The 20,383-nt window shown below is 59.5% G+C and overlaps 1 protein-coding gene across 1 annotated transcript in view; it reads left to right on the top strand.

The window, feature by feature from the left end:
• The window catches only part of LGR6 (leucine rich repeat containing G protein-coupled receptor 6), a 223,372-nt gene that overhangs the window by 87,796 nt on the left and 115,193 nt on the right, over nucleotides 1-20,383 (top strand). The window contains exon 4 of the mRNA XM_054176315.1: nucleotides 6,658-6,729. Coding sequence (XP_054032290.1) covers nucleotides 6,658-6,729 — 72 coding nt within the window. The remainder of the gene's footprint in view (nucleotides 1-6,657; nucleotides 6,730-20,383) is intronic.

The raw sequence follows: 20,383 nt of genomic DNA, 5'->3' as shown, positions 1-20,383 counted from the left end.
GCAGCCCTGGGGGTGCTGCTCCTGCTGTGGCTGTGTTCCTGTGGCTGTGCTGTGCTGGGCAGACCAGAGCCTGGCTCCTGCAGCCCAGGGCAGAAGCACAACCACCCAGGCTGCTGCAGCTCCAGCAGATGCACAGCTGAGCAGCAGGGGCTCTGGAGTGGCTCTGAGGAAGTGTCTGTAAGGGCTCCCAGTGACTCTCTGGGATCTGAGCTCAGTGTTCAGAGCTGATCAGTGGAAGTATCTGGAGCCAAACAGGGAAACAAACAGAGACTCAAACAGTCAGCTGAGGTTACTTAAGGTGGAAGTGAGTTGAAGGAAGGTGGGCACCAAGCTTTAAGGACAGGCAGATGCAGCAAGGAAGGGAATGCACAGACCTGCAGCCAGGACTAGGAGTCTTCGGAGCAGCTGGCAGCAGGATGCTCAGGGCAGGCTGCACAGAGCTGTGGATGTCCTGCCACAGGTCTGGCAGGTGAGAGGCTTGGCTGGGGCTGGGAACAGCTGCCCCAGGCCTGAGCAGCTGAAACCTGACTCCCAGCAGCATCAGAGATCTTCCCTCTGGGGTCAGGGCTGTGTCCCCCCCGGAGACAGGCTGGCAGCTGGGGAGGGTAACTACATTCCTGGTCGGATGTGACTGAGCTGGGGTCCTGCAGCTCTGCTCAGCTGCCTGCCCACAAGGAAACTCCTGCTTGCATCTGGGGCTGTCAGGGGGCCTGGTGCCTTCCCAGTCCTTCCAGAGAATTAGTTTATGTTTAAGAAAGGATGGGAAACACCCTGGGAATTCCTCCACAAACCTGCCTGTGCAGATGGTCCTCTCCCTGCCCTCAGAGTGAATCCCAGAGCTGCTGGGAGCAGGACCAGATTCTTGGCTGCTGCGGCGCACAGAAACCACCTGGAGAGCAGCCAGGAGGGCTGAGCAAGAGGCATGCAGGGCTGCAGCTGGGGAGCAGGTGTGTGCAGCCTGGCAACAGAGCAAGTGGGGAGCTGGGCTGCCCCACCAGCAGCAAAGCAGCACAGCACAGGAGGGTGCTGAGAGCTGCATGCCCCAGGCCTGCAGCCAGCCCTCAGCCAAAGGCCAGGAGGGATCAGCCCTGCACAGGTCCCCTCAGCAGCAGCAGCTCTGAGGCCTTCAGGACTGATGGATTCAGCCCTTTGCAAAGAGGCTTTGCAAGTGCACCTCTCCCAGGGGCTCTGCTCTGCAGCTTGACCAGCCCTCAGCACCCCATGGAGGCAGCTGCTGAATCCCTGCTTCAGTGCCAGGGTCGTTAGAAACCAGCCCCGTGGTCTGTGCCAAGATCCTTGCCTTGCAAAACCACCTCCCCAGTCCATGCTCTCTCAGCCTTGGTGCTTCCCAGTGTGGCAAAACCTGCTGCTCCATCAGTCTCTGGGGCACTGGAAGCTTCCCTGTCCTTCCAGACTTCCCTGTGAGCTGCCTGGATGCTCCTCAGCTCTGGATGCTCTGCCTGGAGCTCCACCAGCAGGGAAGCATCAGCCCAGCTGGCCTGTGGCCGTGCTGCTGCTGCCAGGGCTCCACACCACATCCCACCCTGGCTCCTGTGCCCCTCAGCAGATGCTCTGCTGCACTGCCAGGCCTCTTGCTCCCCTGGCTGAACAGCCTGCAGCAGCAGCACTCACTGGCCCAGAAGGGAACCCACAGCAACCTCTACACCAACCACAGCCTGAGCTGCCTCACCCCGGAATGTGAAGGGCAAAATGCCTCCCTGCACCCTCTTGGCTGCAGCCCCTGCACCTGCAGCAGCCAGCTGGGACAGCCCCCCCTCAGCAAGCCTCAACCAGCCTGCAGACCCTGTGCTGCCCACTGCCTGCACCTCCCTGGCATGTGCTGCCCACAGCCTGCCTGCACAGACCCTGCCCACAGCCTCCCTGCACCTCCCTGGCATGTGCTGCCCACAGCCTGCCTGCACAGACCCTGCCCACAGCCTCCCTGCACATCCCTGGCATGTGCTGCCCACAGCCTGCCTGCACAGACCCTGCCCACAGCCTCCCTGCACCTCCCTGGCATGTGCTGCCCACAGCCTGCCTGCACAGACCCTGCCCACAGCCTCCCTGCACGTCCCTGGCATGTGCTGCCCACAGCCTGCCTGCCCAGACCCTGCCCACAGCCTCCCTGCACCTCCCTGGCATGTGCTGCCCACAGCCTCCCTGCACCTCCCTGGCATGTGCTGCCCACAGCCTGCCTGCACCTCCCTGGCATGTGCTGCCCACAGCCTCCCTGCACCTCCCTGGCATGTGCTGCCCGCAGGCTGCCAGCCAGGTGCCCCAGCGCTGCCTGCAATGGTTCCCACCCACAGGCTGCCCTGCTGCTGCCCAGGGCTGGTGGCCATCAGCACAGGCTGGGCTGGGCTGGACAGGAGTGGCCTTGCTCTCCATATGCCACATCCCCTGGCTGGGCTGGACCCTACCCAGTGGCCATCCCCTACTGATCCTTCTCTCCAGCTCCCTGAGCTGCACTCTCAGCACCTCCTGTGGTCCAGGGCACAGAATCCCAGCATGGTGGTGGCTGGAAGAGACCTCTGGAGCTCATCCAGTCCCAGCCCCTGCCAGGGCAGGGCACACAGAACACATCCAGGTGGGTTTTGAAAGTCTCCACACAAGGAGACTCCACAACCTCCCTGGGCAGCCTGCTCCAGGCCTCCAGCAGCCTCACACCAAAGTTTCTCCTCCTGTTCAGGGGGAACCTCCTGGGTTCCACTTTGTGCCCCTTGTCCCTTGTCCTGTCCCTGGGCACCACTGACAAGAGTCTGCCCCCAGCCTTTAGCTCTTGCTGAGCATTGCTCAGATCCCCTCTGGGGCTGCTCTCCTCCAGGCTCTCAGCCCCAGGGCTCTCACAGAGCTGCTCCAGGCCCCTCAGCAGCTTCCCAGCCTCCCCTGGACTCTCCTCAGCAGTTCCCTGCCTCTCAGGGGTGCTGTCTGTCCCGACTTGTGAGCCCACAGAATCGACCAGGATGGAAGAGACCTCCAAGATCATCAGGTCCAAGCAGTCACCCAGAGCAGGGCACTGCAGGCAGCTTGGGGTGCTGCAGGGATCCCCAGGCAGCCCCTGGCTCTGCCAGCCCCGAGCCTGTGCAGAGAGCAATGCCTCTGAGACAAAGGGAATGGTGTGGCACATCCAAGAGGCGCTCCCATGGGGAGGAAGGAGGAACGTTGGAGGTTGGAATGTCTTTAATCCCCATGCTCAGGCTCCAGGCACAGTTGCCTGCAGCAACAACAGCCCTTTGAGTGTGCTGGCTGAGTCACTTCAGCCTCCCAGGATGGGGACATCTGATCATGCACAGGCCTGCACCTCTGAGGCTGGAAGTCTGTCTTGTGCAAGGCTCCTGGTGTGATGGGACCTGATCCCAGCATTCTTCTGGTCCTTCAGGCGTGGTCTCTGCCAGCAAACATCAGCTGAGCAGGCAGCAAGACCTCTGCAGGGCTGGGGCTCCTGCTGCTTCCACTCAGGCTGCTGTGGGCAGCAGGTTGTGTGCCCATGCCTGCCAGGGTCTGACCAGCTGAACAGTGCCAGCCCAAGGGGACACTGCACCATCCACAGCTGCTTCTCAGCACTTGCTGGCCTCAATGATCTCTGCCTACTGTGTTCAGCAGCATCCTCAGCTCGCCCAGGGGCCTGCACTGGATGGTGGCTCCTAACCCTCTGCCGTTCCAGAGCCCTTTTCTCATTGATGCAGCTGCTTGAAGACAGCAAACTGTGCCTGGGAACTGAGGAGCTGGCTGGGTGGGGAGGTTGCTCCATGGGCACAAGAAGTCAGACTTTGATGAAGGCTGTCCCCAGGCTGCTGTGAAGCAGCAGGTAGCAGTAGCAAGCTAATGAAATGCAGGAGCTGTGGGGAAGCATGCAGGGACTCCTTGGTGGTGAGGCAGAACAAGCAGCTTAGATAGGAAAAATCCAGCAGGGTAAGCACTTCCCTGACATTCCTGCACCACTGCTGCTCACTGAGTGTTCTCCTTTGAGATGCAGCTGCCCATTGTCATCTTCACCCCATATCAGGCTGAGCTTCTCCAGCATGGGGGCAAGTGTCCTGTCTCATACTCCAGGTTGCTTACCACGGTCAGCTCTTCTTTATCACCAGGCCATCCTTCCAGTAGCAGCAGCCTGCTGTTCTCTCTTGTCCTGAAACCTTCCATAGATACTTTCAACTTCCAGAGTTTTGTCTGGAATGAAGCCAGGAGCTGAGGGAGGGGAAGAAGCAAAGGCAGAGAATGAAACCTGAGGCCAATGTGACCTGGAGCCTCAGGGCTGCTGCAGCCACAGCCTCCCTGGGCAGCTTGTGCCGGAGCCTCAGCAGCCTCACACTGGAGAACTTCTTCCTCAGCTCCACTCTGACCCTGCTCTGCCTCAGCTCCAGCCTTCCCCCTGGGCCTGGCTCCAGACACCCTCAGCCAAAGTCTCTCTGCAGCCTTCCTGCAGGATCCCTTCAGGTCCTGGAGGCAGCTCTGAGGTGCCCCTGGAGCCTTCTCCTCTGCAGGCTGCACAGCCCCAGCTCCCTCAGCCTGTGCTCCCAGCAGAGCTGCTCCAGCCCTGGCAGCATCTCTGTGGCCTCTCCCCAGCAGCTCTGTGTCCTTCTGCTGCTGGGGAGAGCAGAGCTGGAGGCAGGATTGGAGGTGAGCAGGGCAGAGCCCAGGGGCAGGATCCCCTCTGCTGCCCTGCTGCCCACCCTGCTCTGGCTGCAGCCAGCACACAGCTGCCTGAGGGCTGCATGTGGAAGGGTTTAAGGTGGCATGTAAGGACTGACTGCAGTGACCAGGGGCCTGATGGGGTTTTCCCTCATCCCTGGGGCCTGATGGGGTTTTCCTTAGTCCCAGGCTGTAAGAAAAGCCAGCCCAGGCCACCCACTGGTATCTGCAGCATGTTTTTTCCTGCTCCAACCTGAGCTCCCAGCATGCAGACCTGTGGCTTTCCTAAGCTCACAGCTGAATGAGCCTCTTGTTTAACAGCAGGGTGGCACTGTCCCCAGAAAGTGATCTAACCCTGTCTGGAGCTCCATGCTAGACTCCATGCCATGCCCTGGTGATGAATTGCTGCAGTAAGGAGGTGCCAAGGCAGGAAACATTGCTCTGCTCCCTGTGCCAGCACCCAAACCCTGCTCTGGCTGCCCTGCTGTGACAGGCAGCAGTGTCCAACACTCCAGAGCTTGCAGAGGCCTCCAAAGCACCTTCCTTCAGGACCATTTGTCTGCACCAAAACAGCCTCACTTTGGATCCAGTCTTTGCTGCTGGTGGGCTGCAAACTCTGACAGAACGTGTCAGTGGTTGGGGAAGGGACTGGGAATGGATGGGAGGCAGCAGGACCCAGCAGGACCCAGCAGGACCCAGCAGGACATTGCCAATGGATTTTCCTTCACCGCTGGCTCCACTGATCAGCTCTGCACACTGAGCTCAGATCCCAGAGAGCCACTGAGAGCCACTCAGCCTTTCCAGAGAGGCAGAGGTGATCAATCCTGCCAGCTCACATGCCTGCTGCTCCAGGAGCTCAGTGAGAGAGGACTTGAACTGCTGTGAAGAGAGGCTGAGGGCCCTGGGGCTGTTTAGTCTGGAGAAGAGAAGGCTGAGAGGGAACCTGATCAATATCTATCAATATCTGAGGGGTGGGGGTCAGGATGGAGGTGCCAGGCTCCTTGTGGTGGTGCCCAGCAATAGGGCAAGGAACAGCAGGTACAAGCTGGAACCCAGGAGGTTCCACCTCAACATGAGGAGAAGCTTCTTTGGTGTGAGGCTGCTGGAGCCTGGAGCAGGCTGCCCAGAGAGGTTGTGGAGTCTCCTGCTCTGGAGGCCTTCAGACCCCACCTGGCTGCATTCCTGGGTGCCCTGCCCTGGGTGCCCTGCTCTGGCAGGGGCTTGGACTGGATGAGCTCCAGAGGTCCCTTCCACCTTCTGTGATTCTGTGACAGCAGTTGACTAGGTCAGAAATACCTCTGGGGTCTGGAATCAGCAGAGCCACTCAGACACTGTCCCCTGCCACCCAGTGTCTCCCTCTCCAGCCACTTGTGCAGTCACCTCAGTGCCCTGGGGCCTCCTCCATGCCCTCACTTCCATTCCTCCTGGGTCCTGCACGTTCAGCCCAACAGCTCCAGTGCCCCTGGGCCAGTCTGGGTTCTTCCCACTGCAGCTCCAGCTGCTGGTGCAGCTTGTGTGCCTCGGCAAGCAGCTCAGGAGTGCCTCCCCAGCCACTGCCTCTGCAGCTGACCCACAGCCCTCAGGCAGCTCTCCATAGCCCCTGCAGAGGTGACCACCACGGACAGGCCCTGGCAGGACATCTTACCCAGCACAACCACGGAGAGCCCAGCTGCAGGCTCTGCTTTTGCTCACAGGTGTGCAGTGGAGTGGCCTCTGCAGCTCACATCACCCTGCTGGGTCCCTCATTGTCCCGCCAAGCTCACCCCCGGCACCCTCTGCTGCAGGACACTGAGCCAGCCTGGGCTGCAGCTCACCTGCCAGCAGCCTGCAAGCTTGATTAAGTCCCTGGGTGCGCCTCAGGGTGCCCCTCGTGGTGCTCCCTGGGTGCCCCTCAGGGTGCCCCTCATGCTTCTTTCCAGCCCTTCCAGCTTTCCAGCCCGAGTCCAGGACAGGTTCAGCAGCAGCAGCTCCATTCTCTCCCTGGCTTTTCCTTTCTTAACGAGGGTTTCTTCTCTCTAATTGTAGGATGTTGCAGAACAATCAGCTCAGCCGCATCCCCGCCGAGGCTCTGAGAGATCTTCCCAACCTCCAGTCTCTGTAAGTCATTACGAGAGGGAGCTGGGAGCTGCGGAGCGCCGCGGGGGGCCCGGGCTTGCCAGCGCTTGAGTCATTAGCTCCTTTGTCAGGGATGTTCTGTCCCTGCTTCCTTTTCTTCTCCAATTAAAGCAAGAATTGCTGTCGCTTGGCAGAGCGGGGAGGGGAGGGCAGGGCAGCTGTGGGGGCAGCAGCACTGTCTGCGTGAGGGATGGTGAAATCTTCGCTCCCCGTGCGTGCCTCTGGTGGAAAGGCCACCGGCGCCAGCAGCAGCAGCAGCAGCAGCAGTGCCAGCAGCAGTGCCAGCAGCAGTGCCAGCAGCAGCAGCAGCAGCAGCAGCAGCAGCACATTCAAGGGGCGCTGGTAAAGAGGCAGCCCGGAGGGACTCTGCGCTCTGCGCTGTGCTCTGCGCTGTGCTCTCCGCTCCGGGGCAGGGACCTGCCGGGGAGCACAGAGCCCACTCGGGGCTGCTTTGCCCACACAGAAGGTGCCCGTGGCAGGGCAGAGATGCTGTAAAACCCTGGCAGTGACTCATCCATGAAAGGAAGCTGAGGCTGTGGCAGTGTCCCTTCAAAGGAAGGATCTCTGCAGAAGGTTGGTGCTGCTGGACTCCCTCTCCAGTCCCAGCTCCCCTGAGGAGGGACACAGCTCCTAGCACTGCCACCAGGGAAGGGCTGCTTGGGAACAGCTCAGCAGCAGCAGGAGCACATGGGATTGGGCTGAACCACTGCAAAACTGAGCTGAGCTCAGCCCTGGGCTGCCTGTGGCTGTCTACCACAGTGTTACTGGCAGTGCTGTCAGGGTGCCCCCAGGACAGCCTCCTGCTTGGAGCAAGCTAATCACCAGTACCAGGTGAGACAGCTGCAGTTTTGTCTACCCAAACCTTGAAACCCCCCTTAAAGGGCAGCAATTCCTCTCTAGATGGTGGCCAGGCCTGGGGTCATTCTTCCTGGAACAGCAGCTTTTCCTCAAGCCCAACCTAAAGCTCCCAGAGCACAGTTTGTGGTCACTGCTCTTTCTTTGATCACTTAGAACCACCCAGCAGAGCTGAATGCCTGGGTTGGAAGGGACCCCCAAAGCTCATCCAGTCCACCCCTCTGCACTCAGCAGGGACATCCTCTACCAGATCAGGTTGCCCAGAGCCCTGTCCAGCCTCACCTGGAATATGTCCTGGGATGGGCCCCAACCCCCTCCCTGTGCAACCTGTTGCAGCCTTCCAGCAGCCTCCTGGTGCAGAACTTGTTCCTCACATCCAATCTAAATCTGCTCTGCTCTCAATTCAAACCACTGCCTCTCATCCTCTCCCTGCAGGCCTTTGGGAACAGTCCCTCTGCAGCCTTCTTGTAGCTCCCCTCAGGTACTGGAAGTTTGCTCTAAGGTCTCCCTGGAGCCTTCTCTTCTCCAGGCTGAACAGCCCCAACTCTCAACCTGTCCCCATAGCAGAGCTGCTCCAGCCCTCTGATCATCTTCCTGGCCTCCTCTGAACCCTCTCCATCAGCTCCAGGTCCTTCCTGTGTTGAGGGCTCCAGAGCTGGGCACAGCCCTGCAGGTGAGGTCTCCCTAGAGCAGAGCAGAGGGGCAGGATCCCTCTCTCCATCCCTGAGCAAGCTGCTGTGGATGCAGCCCAGGCTGCCCTTGGCCTTCTCTGCTGCCAGTGCCCATTGCTGGCTGCTGTCATCATCTCCAGCTGTGGGTCTCCAGCAGATCTTCTCTTAGCCTCCTCTCTGAGAGGTGAAACCAACCCAGCTCCTTCCACCTCTGCTCAGAGGGATGTGCTCTGCAGCCCTGACCGAGCTGCCAGGCATGCACTGGCCCTGTCTGGTTCCTCTTCACCCCTCTTGCACTGGGCACAGCTCTCCATCTGTGGCCCTGCCAGCACCAAGCAGAGAGTCTGCAGGTATTCATTTAATCATTCCTCTCATTATGAATTGATTGCCAGCAGGGTGTTGGCTTTGCAGGCTGTGAACCTTCCAGCAGAGATCTGAAGCTTTTCAGGGTGGAGCATCCTGGGCACAGGGTTGTGGCTGCTGCTGAAATGTGCTGAGACCACCACCAGTGCCAGAGCCAGGAGCTCTCACTCCAGAGACTGCTTCCCAAGGGACTTCCCTTTCAAGGGCAGTGTGACAGGGAGGGTGGCTGTGACAGGGAGGGTGGCTGTGATGAGGCTGCCCCAGGACCACTGCCTTCCCTCCTCAGCCTGTCCTGTGCCCAGAGTGTGGCCATCAGAGCCATGCCTGGACAGACCCAACCTTTGTTTCTGAAGGTTGGGTTCACAGAATCACATTCCACAGCAACCCCAGGCAGGGCTACAGGCTGGGGCCAGAGTGGCTGAGAGCAGCCAGGCAGAGAGGCACCTGGGGGTGCTGGTCGATGGTAGGCTGAACATGAGCCTGCAGTGTGCCCAGGCAGCCAGAAGGGCCAATGGCATCCTGGCCTGCAGCAGGAACAGTGTGGCCAGCAGGAGCAGGGAGGTCATTCTGCCCCTGTACACTGCACTGGTTAGGCCACACCTTGAGTCCTGTGCCCAGTTCTGAGCCCCTCATATTGGGAAGGAGGTTGAGCTGCTGGAAGGTATCCAGAGAAGGGCAAGAAAGCTGGGGAGGGGTCTGGAGCACAGCCCTGGGAGGAGAGGCTGAGGGAGCTGGGGTTGCTTAGCCTGGAGAGGAGGAGACTCAGGGGAGAGCTTCTTGCTCTCTGCAACTCCCTGAAGGGAGGTTGGAGCCAGGCAGAGGTTGGTCTCTTCTCCCAGGCAGCCAGCACCAGAACAAGAGGACACAGTCTCAAGCTGTGCCAGGGGAGGTTCAGGCTGGAGGTGAGGAGGAAGTTCTATACAGAGAGAGAGATTGGCCATGGGAATGTGCTGCCTGGGGAGGTGGTGGAGTCGCCGTCATTGGAGGTGTTCAGGAGGAGACTTGCTGGGGTGCTGGGTGCCATGGGTTAGTTGTTTAGGTGGTGTTGGATTGGTTGAGGGGTTGGACTTGATCTTGAAGGTCTCTTCCAACCTGGATTTATTATTATTATTATTATTATTATTATTATTATTATTATTATTATTATTATTATTATTATTATTATTATTATTAAGCTTGGAAAGGACCCCTGGGGTCACCAAGTCCAACCACTGACCCTGCTCTGCAGGGTTCACCCCTGAGCCATATCCCCAAGCACCACATCCAAACGACCCTCAAACACCTCCAGGGTTGGGGACTCCACCTCCCTGGGCAGCCTGTGCCAGTGTCTGAGCACTCCTGATGTCCAGCCTAGCCCTGCCCTGCTGCAGCTTGAGGCCACTGCCTCTTCTTCTGTCACTGATGACCTGTGAGAAGAGACCAGCACCAACCTCTCCACAGCCTCCTTCCAGGCAGCTGCAGAGAGCAGTGAGGTCTCCCCTCAGCCTCCTCTTCCTCACACTAACCATCCCCAGCTCCTTCAGTTGCTCCTCACAAGATTTATTCTCCAGGCCCAGAGAGGTTGTGGAGTGTCCTCTGGATCAAAATCCCTCTGGCTGTGTTCCTGTGTGCCCTGCCCTGGGTGACCCTGCTCTGGTGAGGGGATTGGATTTGATGATCTCTGGAGGTCCCTTCCAGCCCCTACCACTCTCTGCTGCTTCATCACATCTCACCTGGTCAGAGGGACTAGAAAGGGCTCAGCCATAGGCAGCAGGCTGGTGTGAAGTGATGGTCACAGCAAGCTGTGGGGCACATTGCTGTCCCAGCCCCTGCCAGGGCAGGGCACCCAGGGCAGGGCACCCAGAACACATCCAGGTGGGGCTGGAAAGGCTCCAGAGGAGACTCCACAGCCTCTCTGGGCAGCCTGCTCCAGGCTCCAGCAGCCTCCCAGGGACAAAGTTTTCCCTCCTGCTCCCCTGGCAGCTGCTCTGCTCCAGCTTGCCCCCAGTGCCCCTTGTGCTGCCCTTGGCCATCCCTGAGCAGAGCCTGGCTCCAGCCCTGCACAGCTTTATCCCCAGCACTGAGGGCAGCCCTCAGGCTGCTCTGCTCCCAGCCCCAGCTGCCTCAGCTGTGCTCCCAGGGAGATGTTCCACTGCCTGCAGCAGCTCTGGGGCTCTGGCCTGGACTCTCTCAAGCAGTTCCCTGAGGTCCTTGACCTGAGGGGCCCAGAGCTGGACACACTATTCCAGGCAGAGTCACCTTCTCCTTCAAAGGGGGAAATGTGGCACAACTGAGGCCTGCTGTGGCAAGCAGGAGTGGCACAGTGTGGCCATGGACAGTCACTGTAAGGCAGATAAAGAGCTGGGATGCTCTGCTTAGCTTCCACTGCTGCTGCCATGGCTTCTCCTAGTGCAGTTACTGACCTCAGGCCAAGAGCCTCCAGGACAGACCTGTGTTTGAGAGCTTTCTCCCCCCTCTGAGTAATTTTCCACCAGTTTATGAGACTCTTCTGTATTTGTTGCCAAAGACTGCTCCAGCCTGGAACACCCAGGGGTCACCCACAGCAGGGTTTCCAAGCAGCACTGGTCAGGCTGGCTGAGCCCCAGTGTGCTCCTGGTGCCCAGGGGTTGCCATGTTCCACTCAGAAGGGGAAGTGGCTCTGTGGCACATCCTGACAGCTCATGAGTTCCCAGGCTGCTGTGGCACTGGGTGGAACATCAACCATCTGCCTTGCAGCAGGCAACACAGCCTGAGCAGGCAGGGGAGCTGAAAACAGGAGTGAAGATGGGAGCCAAGAGGAGTGGGGTGGAACAGAGGGGGATTGTCTGCTGCTTATTTTCTTGCTCTTTCAGATGTTTGCCTTTGATGTCCACCTTCCTCACCCTGGGCTTCAGGCAGCTTTTAAAGGGAAAGTGTCAGTGCTGGACAAGCTGGGAGGAAAACCAGAGCTGTCAGGACTCAGGTCTCAGGCTCTCAGCAGGAGCAGCCAGGCTAGGTGTGAGCTGGGAATGATTGCTTTGAGCACAGCTCCTACCTGGCAAGGAAGGGCTGAGGTGGCTAAACAAGTGGGATCAAAGGGAGCAGGCAAACACAGAATGGTTTGGGTTGGAAGGGACCTCCAAAGGTCATCCAGTCCAACCCCCTGCAGTCAGCAGGGACATCCTCCCTGCTCAGAGCCCTGTTGAGCCCAGCTTGAATACCTCCAGGGATGGGCAACAACCACATCCCTGAGCAACCTCAGTGTCTCCCCACCCTCACTGTGCAGAACTTCCTCCTGATGTCCAACCTAACTCTGCCCTGCTCCAGGTTCAAACCCTTGGCCCTTGGCCTATCCCCACAGCCCCTTCTGAGCAGTCCCTCCCCAGCTGCCTGCAGCTCTCTTCAGGTATTGAAATGCAGCTCTGAGGTCTCCCTGAAGCCTTCTCTTCTCCAGGCTGAACAGCCCCAGCTCTCCCAGCCTGTCCCCACAGCAGAGGTTTTCCAGCCCTCTGATCATCTTCATGGCCTCCTCTGGACCCTCTCCATCAGCTCCAGGTCCTTCCTGAGCTGGACACAGCCCTGCAGGTGAGGTCTCCCCAGAGCAGAGGGGCAGGATCCTCTCTCTCCAGCTCTGGCAATGGGCACTGGCAGCTAGTGGCCATTGCTGGCTCCTGTCCAGCTTCTCCCCCCGCAGCACCCTAAGTGCTTTTCCACAGGGATGCTTCTACAGAGCCACTGTAAGACAGAGGTTGGTGCCTGCTGCCTGCACAGCACCCAGCCAGAGCTGAAATGCAGCCAACCCTTCCCTAGTCAGTGCAGCCTCCAAGGCAGGAAAGCAAACAAAAATGATGCCTGAGCTGGGGCTGTCTCCAGAGGGCAGCTGTCCTGCCCTGGGAGCACTGAGAGGATGCTCACTGAGCTGGGGCTGTCTCCAGAGGGCAGCTGTCCTGCCCTGGGAGCACTGAGAGCATGCTCACTGAGCTGGGGCTGTCTCCAGAGGGCAGCTGTCCTGCCCTGGGAGCACTGAGAGCATGCTCACTGAGCTGGGGCTGTCTCCAGAGGGCAGCTGTCCTGCCCTGGGAGCACTGAGAGCATGCTCACTGAGCTGGGGCTGTCTCCAGAGGGCAGCTGTCCTGCCCTGGGAGCACTGAGAGCATGCTCACTGAGCTGGGGCTGTCTCCAGAGGGCAGCTGTCCTGCCCTGGGAGCACTGAGAGGATGCTCACTGAGCTGGGGCACATTCACCCAAGCCTTGGTAGCACTGTTGGTCCCTTTGCTGGCTGAGAGTGCCAGACACTCCTCAGGGTCATGGCACCAGCTGGGATGCCTGCAGTGAGCCTGAGAGTCTCTGTCAGCAGGAGATCAACTCAAGGATAAGCTCCAGGTGAGGAAAGTCCAGGCAGAAAGGACCTCCAATAAACATTGCCACTGAGAGAGCAGCAGCAGAGTTACTCTTCCTCTGCAGGGGATGAGGACAGGGAAGCAGGAGTCTCCTGCCCAGCAGGATCAGAGTGCATGGCACAGTCTGGGCATGAGCTCTGCTCCCCAGAGCAGCCTGTGCCACACTGCAGCCCTCTTGCATTGCACATGCAGCACTCACTCCTTCCCCTGCAGCTTTGCTTTGTGGCAGCCTGAACAAAGGCTTCCAGAGAGAGGCAGCAGCAGCTCTTGGTTACCATGGCCTGGGCCTTGCTCACACATCTGTCCCTAGGAAACCAGCAGTGAGGAAGGAGAAGCACTGCTGGGTGTGCCAGGGGCCATGCTCACACTGTTCTCCTGTGGGGCTCCTCCTGCTCCTCCCTTTGGAACTGGTTAAGACAAGGATTTGTCTTCAGACAAGGATCCTTCTCACAGCTGCCAGCCCATGGGCCTCAGGTCCAGGATTTTCCATGGCAGCTGTGCTATCAGCCAGAGCAAAGGGAGGATGCTCATCTTAATCCACCCAGAGCAGGCTTGCTGCCCTCCAGCACACCTAAGTGACTGAAGTCCTTCACAGCCAGGAAATTGACTTCAGACTGAGGCAAGCTGGGAGGGTCAGGATTTTCCTCTGTGGAGTCTCCAAGAGGATGCCCTCAGTGATGCCCCTCACATCCTCTAACCAAGGAAGATGTAGCTCTGGCAGGGGGCTGGACTGGATGAACCCTTCAGGGTCCCTTCCAGCTCCTCACATTCTGTGGTTCTGGGTGAATTTTGGTGAATCATAGATCAGAGACAGTGCCAGGGCCTCCTCCTGCAAACCCTGCCCAGGTTCTGGAAAGACTGGCAAAGCACATGGAGGCTTCCAGTCACCCAGCATGATTCTGTGCCAAGATCAGGCACAGCCATTCCCAGGACAGCCCTGCCCAGGAGAGCCCTTCCCCAGGAGAGCCCTTCCCCAAGACAGCCATTCCCAGGAGAGCCCTTCCCCAGGACAGCCATTCCCCAGGACAGCCATTCCCAGGAGAGCCCTTCCCCAGGAGAGCCCTTCCCCAGGACAGCCCTTCCCAGGAGAGCCCTTCCCCAGGAGAGCCATTCCCCAGGAGAGCCCTTCCCAGGAGAGCCCTTCCCCAGGAGAGCCCTTCCCCAAGACAGCCATTCCCAGGAGAGCCCTTCCCCAGGACAGCCATTCCCCAGGAGAGCCCTTCCCAGGAGAGCCCTTCCCCAGGAGAGCCCTTCCCCAGGAGAGCCCTTCCCAGGAGAGCCCTGCCCAGGAGAGCCCTTCCCAGGAGAGCCCTTCCCCAGGAGAGCCCTTCCCAGGAGAGCCCTTCCCCAGGAGAGCCCTTCCCAGGAGAGCCCTTCCCCAGGAGAGCCCTTCCCAGGAGAGCCCTTCCCAGGAGAGCCCTTCCCAGGAGAGCCCTTCCCCAGGACAGCCCTTCCCCAGGAGAGCCCTTCCCAGGAGAGCCCTTCCCAGGAGAGCCCTTCCCAGGAGAGCCCTTCTGTCTGTGGGGCCAGGGCCGGAGCTGTGTCTGTGGGGCCAGGGCCAGAGCCAGCCTGTGGGGCCAGGGCAGGAGCTGTGTCTGTGGGGCCAGGGCCAGAGCCAGCCTGTGGGGCCAGGGGCGGAGCTGTGTCTGTGGGGCCAGGACCGGAGCTGTGTCTGTGGGGCCAGGGCCGGAGCCAGCCTGTGGGGCCAGGGCCAGAGCTGTGTCTGTGGGGCCAGGGCCAGAGCTGTGCCTGTGGGGCCAGGGCTGGAGCCGTCCTGCTCCCTGCCAGCTCCGGGCTGTGGAGGCAGCGGTGCCCCGAGCCCGAGCTGGCAGTGTGGAGCCTGGCAGGGAGCAGCAGGCCAACGCCAAGGGAATTTGGATCTCAGGAAGAGAGTGCCAGGCTCTGGAGCCTGAGCCTCCTACCGAGAGCGAGGGAGCTGCTTCCCAGCAGGCCTGCTCTGTCTGGGCAGCACGTTGGGAAGCCCGGTGGGGAGGATTAGGCAGAGCAGGAGCGTAATGGAAGCTCTGAGCCCTGCCAGCGCCTTGCGTAATGCTCCGCTCCAGTTGCCGTCCCCTGGCACGGGAGCTGGCTGCTGGTGGTGCAGCGGTGCAGGAAGAGCAGAGGCTGGCAGAGCTGGCAGAGTCGTGTGGCAGCCTCATTAACAGCCCTGTGGTTTGGGAGCACTCACCAGAGCAGCTGGGCACCCTGTCTGTTCCCGTGCCAGGAGCAGCAGGCTTTCAAGCCGAGCAGGTGCTGTGAGCTGTAATTGCAGGCTGGCAGCGCAGAGAGAGCACAGAGAACAGAAACCTGATGGATTAAGAGATCAAGAGTGACTCCACTTTGCTTTCACAAACCCTGATGGGATGGCTGAGGACAGCTGGGCTCTGGCTGCGGCTTCCTGCGGATCAGCACCTCGGGAAGGTGCTGAGCGTGTGCCCAGCTCTCCTGGCAGGGGGGAGGAGGATTAGAGCCAGCCAGCAGAGCGGCAAAGCCTCTGCAGCATGGGTGGCTGTGTGGTGGCCTCTGGAGAGTCAGCACAGCTTCCCTCACCAGGCTCTGAGGCTCCAGCTGGAGGATCCAGAGAGGCCCAGGGCAGCTCTCCCAGCGGTGCCAGTGCGGCTCAGGGGCACGGCACCGGCTGTGCTGGCCGGCGGCACGGGCAGCCGATGCTAGCCCGGGGCCATCAGTCCCAGAGCTCTGCAATTCACAGAGGCACAGCATGCCAGGGGCTGGAAGGGACCTCTGGAGCCCATCCAGTCCAACCCCTGCCAGAGCAGAGTCACCAGGGCAGGGCACACAGAACACATCCAGGTGGGGTTGGAGACCCCACAGCCTCCCTGGGCAGCCTGCTCCAGGCTCTGCCACCCTCACAGGGACAAAATTCTTCCTCATGTTCACATGGAACTTCCTCTGCCTGGGACTCCCTGGGAGTCTCACCCCCAGACTGGAGAGAAACTGCACACAGGGCCAGGGCAGGAATGTGCAGAGACTTTGGGCATTCCTTGTTCCCATCTGTTGTCAGATTTGCCACCAGCAGCCACCCCAGGGCCCTGCCCTGGCCCCCCTCCCACTGAGCTCCAGAAATCCCCTGCAGCCAACACATCTCCTTCCAGGTCTGAGGTGGTCTTGCCAGCAGGGAGCTGCTGTGGCAGCAGAGGGTAGCTCACTGCTCCGTGGTGTTTCTGACAGAGCTCTGATTCTCCCTCAGCTTTTCTCCTCTGAGCAGCCAGCAGCAGCAGCTCGCTCCAAGCTCCCTGCCCCACAGGTGATTTATGGAGGAGAATATTGCTGCTAACAGCAGACACAAACCTCCAGCAGATCAAAGAGGTGAAAAGAGGAATGAACTGACTGAGCTCTTCAGGCCATGCTGATCCCAAAGTCCTTTCTTTCTTCCTTCTGTCAGCAAGAATGTATGTGCCTGTGAGGCTGGGATCAGGTGGGCAGAGCTTCCCTCCCCTGCCTCCAGCAGACCCACGTGCTCCCACATGGCCGGGAGTCATCCTTTGCATTTCAGTCTCTGGCCACGTGTAGAGAAATGCTGAGCTGCCCTGAGGGCCAGGGCATGGAGTGGCCTTGGTTTGCACTTCCAGAGACTCCAAAAGGTTCCTGCTAAAGGTATCAGGGCAGTGGCTGCAGGAAGCCAGAGGGGAAACTGAGCTGTGTGCAGGCAGTGAGCAGGTCAGGGCTGGCTTGGTGCTGTGAGCCAAGGGGAGCTGGAGTGAAATCAGAATGTGATGGGAAATGGGGCTTGGAGAAAACAGGAGAATGCCTGCAGGGGCTTCAAGAGCAATGCCCAGCATGCAGGCTGTGCTCCAGGCTGCATCCCAGCAGCTGCTGACAGCCTGGAGTCCTCCTGCAGGACCAGTGGGGAGAAGGCAAGCACTGCTGGCACCCAGGCACCAGAAATGGGAAGGTGATGTCAGCAGGAGCAGTGCTGCTGGGACTGGAGTCATAGAATCACAGAAGGGTCTGGGTTGGGAGGGACCTCTCAAGCTCATCCAGTCCAAACCTCCCCTAGAGCAGGTTGCCCAGAGCCCTGTCCAGCCTCACCTGGAATATCTCCAGGGCTGAGCCTCAACCACCTCCCTGGGCAACCTGCTGCAGTCTTCCAGCAGCCTCCTGGTGCAGAACTTGTTCCTCACATCCAATCTCAATCTGCTCTGCTCTCATTTCCAACCATTGTCCCTGCAGGCTGAAGCTTTCTTGTAGCCCCTTCAGGTCCTGGAAGCTGCTCTGAGGTCTTCCTGGAGCCTTCTCTTCTCCAGGCTGAACAACCCCAACTCTCAGCCTGTCCCCACAGCAGAGGTTCTGCAGCCTCTGATCATCTTTGTGGCCTCCTCTGGAGCCTCTCCATCAGCTCCAGGTCCTTCCTGTGTTGGGGGCCCCAGTGCTGGACACAGCCCTGCAGGTGAGGTCTGCCCAGAGCAGAGCAGAGGGGCAGGATCCTCTCTCCATCTCTACCCACACTGCTTTGGATGCAGCCCAGGCTGCCCTTGGCCTTCTGTGCTGCCTGTGCCCATTGTTGGCTCAGGTCCAGCTTCTGCCCCCCTCAGCACCCCCAAGTCCTTCTCTGCAGGGCTGCTCTCAATCTCATCATCCTCCAGACTGTATTTATACCTAGGATTGCCCCAGCCTAGGTGCAGGACCTTGCACTTGGCCTTGCTGAACCTCAGGAGGTTCTCCTGAGCCCCCTCTGCATCCTGTCCTGGTCCCTCTGGGTGGTTCCATCCTGCCCTTCAGTCTTATCAACAGTCCAAGAGTCTTATCACTCAGCTTGGTGTCATGTGTCCTCACTCCTGTGGTCAGAAGTCTGCTCTCCAGTCTTCATTGGTGTTGCTACAGAGAGGAAAGGAGAGTGCAAGAGCAGGGATCCAGGGGGGCAGGGATGCCACACACCTGCCTGGGTGGTGATGCAGCCATGCTGGGCTGAGCTCTCCCTGGCTGGGGGGCAGCAGGAGCCTCTCTGGCTCCATGTGCCATGAGCCCCCCAGCTGCAGTGAGCACAGCCTGAGACCCACCCTCCACAGCTCCCTGACCCAGAGCATGGACAGAGGAGCATGTGAGCATTGTGGCTTCTTCCCTTGGGCTCAGGGCTGCTGCTGTCCCTGGAAGGGACTGGAGATTTCCTCCTTCATGGCCACATCAGATTGGTTCAGGAATGAGAAGCCAAACCCAGAGGAGTTCCTGGGCTCTGGCATGGCTCTGGGCAGAGAAGATCCCCCTGGATTCCTGTGCCACAAGCTGCCCTACAACCTGCTGCTTGCCAGCTCTTTTCCCCTCTTCACCCAGCATCAGCTGTGACTGAAGACCTCTGCTTGGCACCAGGACTGGCAGCAGTGGCTTGGCAACCCCAGACCAGGCTGGAGGAGAAAAAAATGCATTAAAATTCAAATGCAGCTCAAGACTCAGATCTTGGAGCTGCTGTTCTGCTTCCTCTGGCCTGATCCAAACCCCTGGCTGGGTTCAGAGAATTCCAGACCAGGAAACAAAGTGAATGGCTGAACTCTGTCTCATTCCAGCAGCTTCCTGTGCCATGCAGCTTGCAGAGCAGTGACATTTGCACTGCAAGGAGGAGAAAACCACCATTCCAAGAGCCCTTGGCAAAGCCACTTGGGCAAAGTCTGGGGCTCAGGCACTAAGTTCTTGGTAGGACCCAACCAGCAGCTTCACTGCCTGCCCTTTGCAGCCCTCAGAAAGCAGCAGGGAGATCTGGCAGCATCTGGCATGACCAGAGAGCAGCCTGGGCCAGGTCTACAGGTGGGAGGTGGAGTGGCTGGGCCAAGGAGGCTTTGTGAGCTGCTGTGACTGCAGGGCTGGTTCCTCCCTCCTGCTGGAAGGTATCCTTCAGATACCACCAGGAATGAAAGCAAATTCTTCTGAGTCATCTTCCATGGCCTCACTACACAACCATCCCTCCCTGCAGGAGAGCTTCTGCTGTGCCCACATCTCCCTGGGGCAGACCAGGTGGGTTTGGCTGCTCTGGCCAGAGCCATCTCAGCATTACTCATCCCAGCACTGGAAAAGGAGCAGCAGCTCCAGGGGCTGAGTCAGTCTGGGGAGCTCAGGGCCTTGTCTGGGGCTTCATCACTCTCTGCTTGTCTCTCCTGGCTATGGAAGGACCCCACACTGCTCTCAGGTTCTGTGTCAGCAGGGCTGGCTGAGATGTGCTTTTGCTACCCCACCTCTGCTCCTCTCCCCACCTCTGCTTTTATCTGGCAGAAACAGATCCCCAAGCTAGAGCCCAGCACAGAACTGGTACCAAAGCAGAGCTGAGCATCTCTGCTCCCCAGGGGCCCTGTGCAGCTGACCCACCACACACTTGGGTAGTCCTCAGACTTCATCAGAGATCATCTTGCTCAGAAACAGAAGTGCAAGGAGCAGGTCAGCCATGAGCCAGAGAGGAACTGTTCTGCAGTCCAGAGCTGGAGGGGTTGGAATTGGTAACCATTGTCAGAGATGAGAAAGGCTTCAGGCATGGCCCCAGGCACACCACAGAGGTCACAGAATCACAGAACTGTCAAGGCCACAGGAAGGTCTCCCTGGAGCCTTCTCCTCTCCAGCCTGCACAACCCCAACTCTCTCAGGCTGTGCTCACAGCAGAGCAGCTCCAGCCCTCTGCTCCTCCTCCTGGCCCTGCTCTGGACACCTTCCAGCCCCTCCAGAGCCTTCCTGGCACAGAGGCTCCAGAGCTGGCCCCAGAGCTCCAGCTGTGGGCTCAGCAGAGTGGAGCAGAGGGGCAGAATCCCCTCCTGGCCCTGCTGGCCACACTTCTGCTGCTGCAGCCCAGGCTCTGCTTGGCTCTCTGGGCTGCAAGTGCTCCCTGCTGGCTCCTGCTGAGCTTCTCCTCCCCCAGCACCCCCAAGGCCTTTCCTCCAGGGCTTTTCCTGTCAGTAGCAGGAACTCATTTGTTCAGATGAGAGCTGTTGTGCTTAGGAGTAACAAAGCACTGCAGGCACTGTGGTTGTCCCTCTGCAATGGCCTCAGAGACCACACACAAGCTGCTGAAGGAATCATCCTCAAGGAACAGTTCTCTTCAAGAGTGCCCCAGGAAACCCTGCCTCCATTTGGCCTTCACCCACTGCTCCCTGGCTGTAAGCACTGGGGGGCTGTGAAGTTTGTGTCAAGATGTCCCTGTGGCTCATGCACGCTGTGAAGGGTCCCTGGGAGGCAGGGGAGCTGTGTGCTGCTTAGAGAGCAACGGCCAAAGCTTAGCAACCTGCAGCCACCCTCAGCCATGGTGTGGAAGGGCTGGCAGACAGTGCAGAGCTGGCTGTCTGCCTGAGCTGCCATCTCCCCCCAGGCACGGTGCCGGCAGACAGAGCCTGCCCTGCCTGCACCAGAGGCCTCCCCTGTGTGCAGTGTGAAGTCAGAGTGGCTCAGCTTGGAAGG

Source organism: Dryobates pubescens, chromosome 35, assembly GCF_014839835.1.
Source record: "Dryobates pubescens isolate bDryPub1 chromosome 35, bDryPub1.pri, whole genome shotgun sequence".
Taxonomy (NCBI): domain Eukaryota; kingdom Metazoa; phylum Chordata; class Aves; order Piciformes; family Picidae; genus Dryobates; species Dryobates pubescens.
Note: the sequence above shows the minus strand (reverse complement) of the source record. Positions and strands in the feature narration are given on the sequence as shown.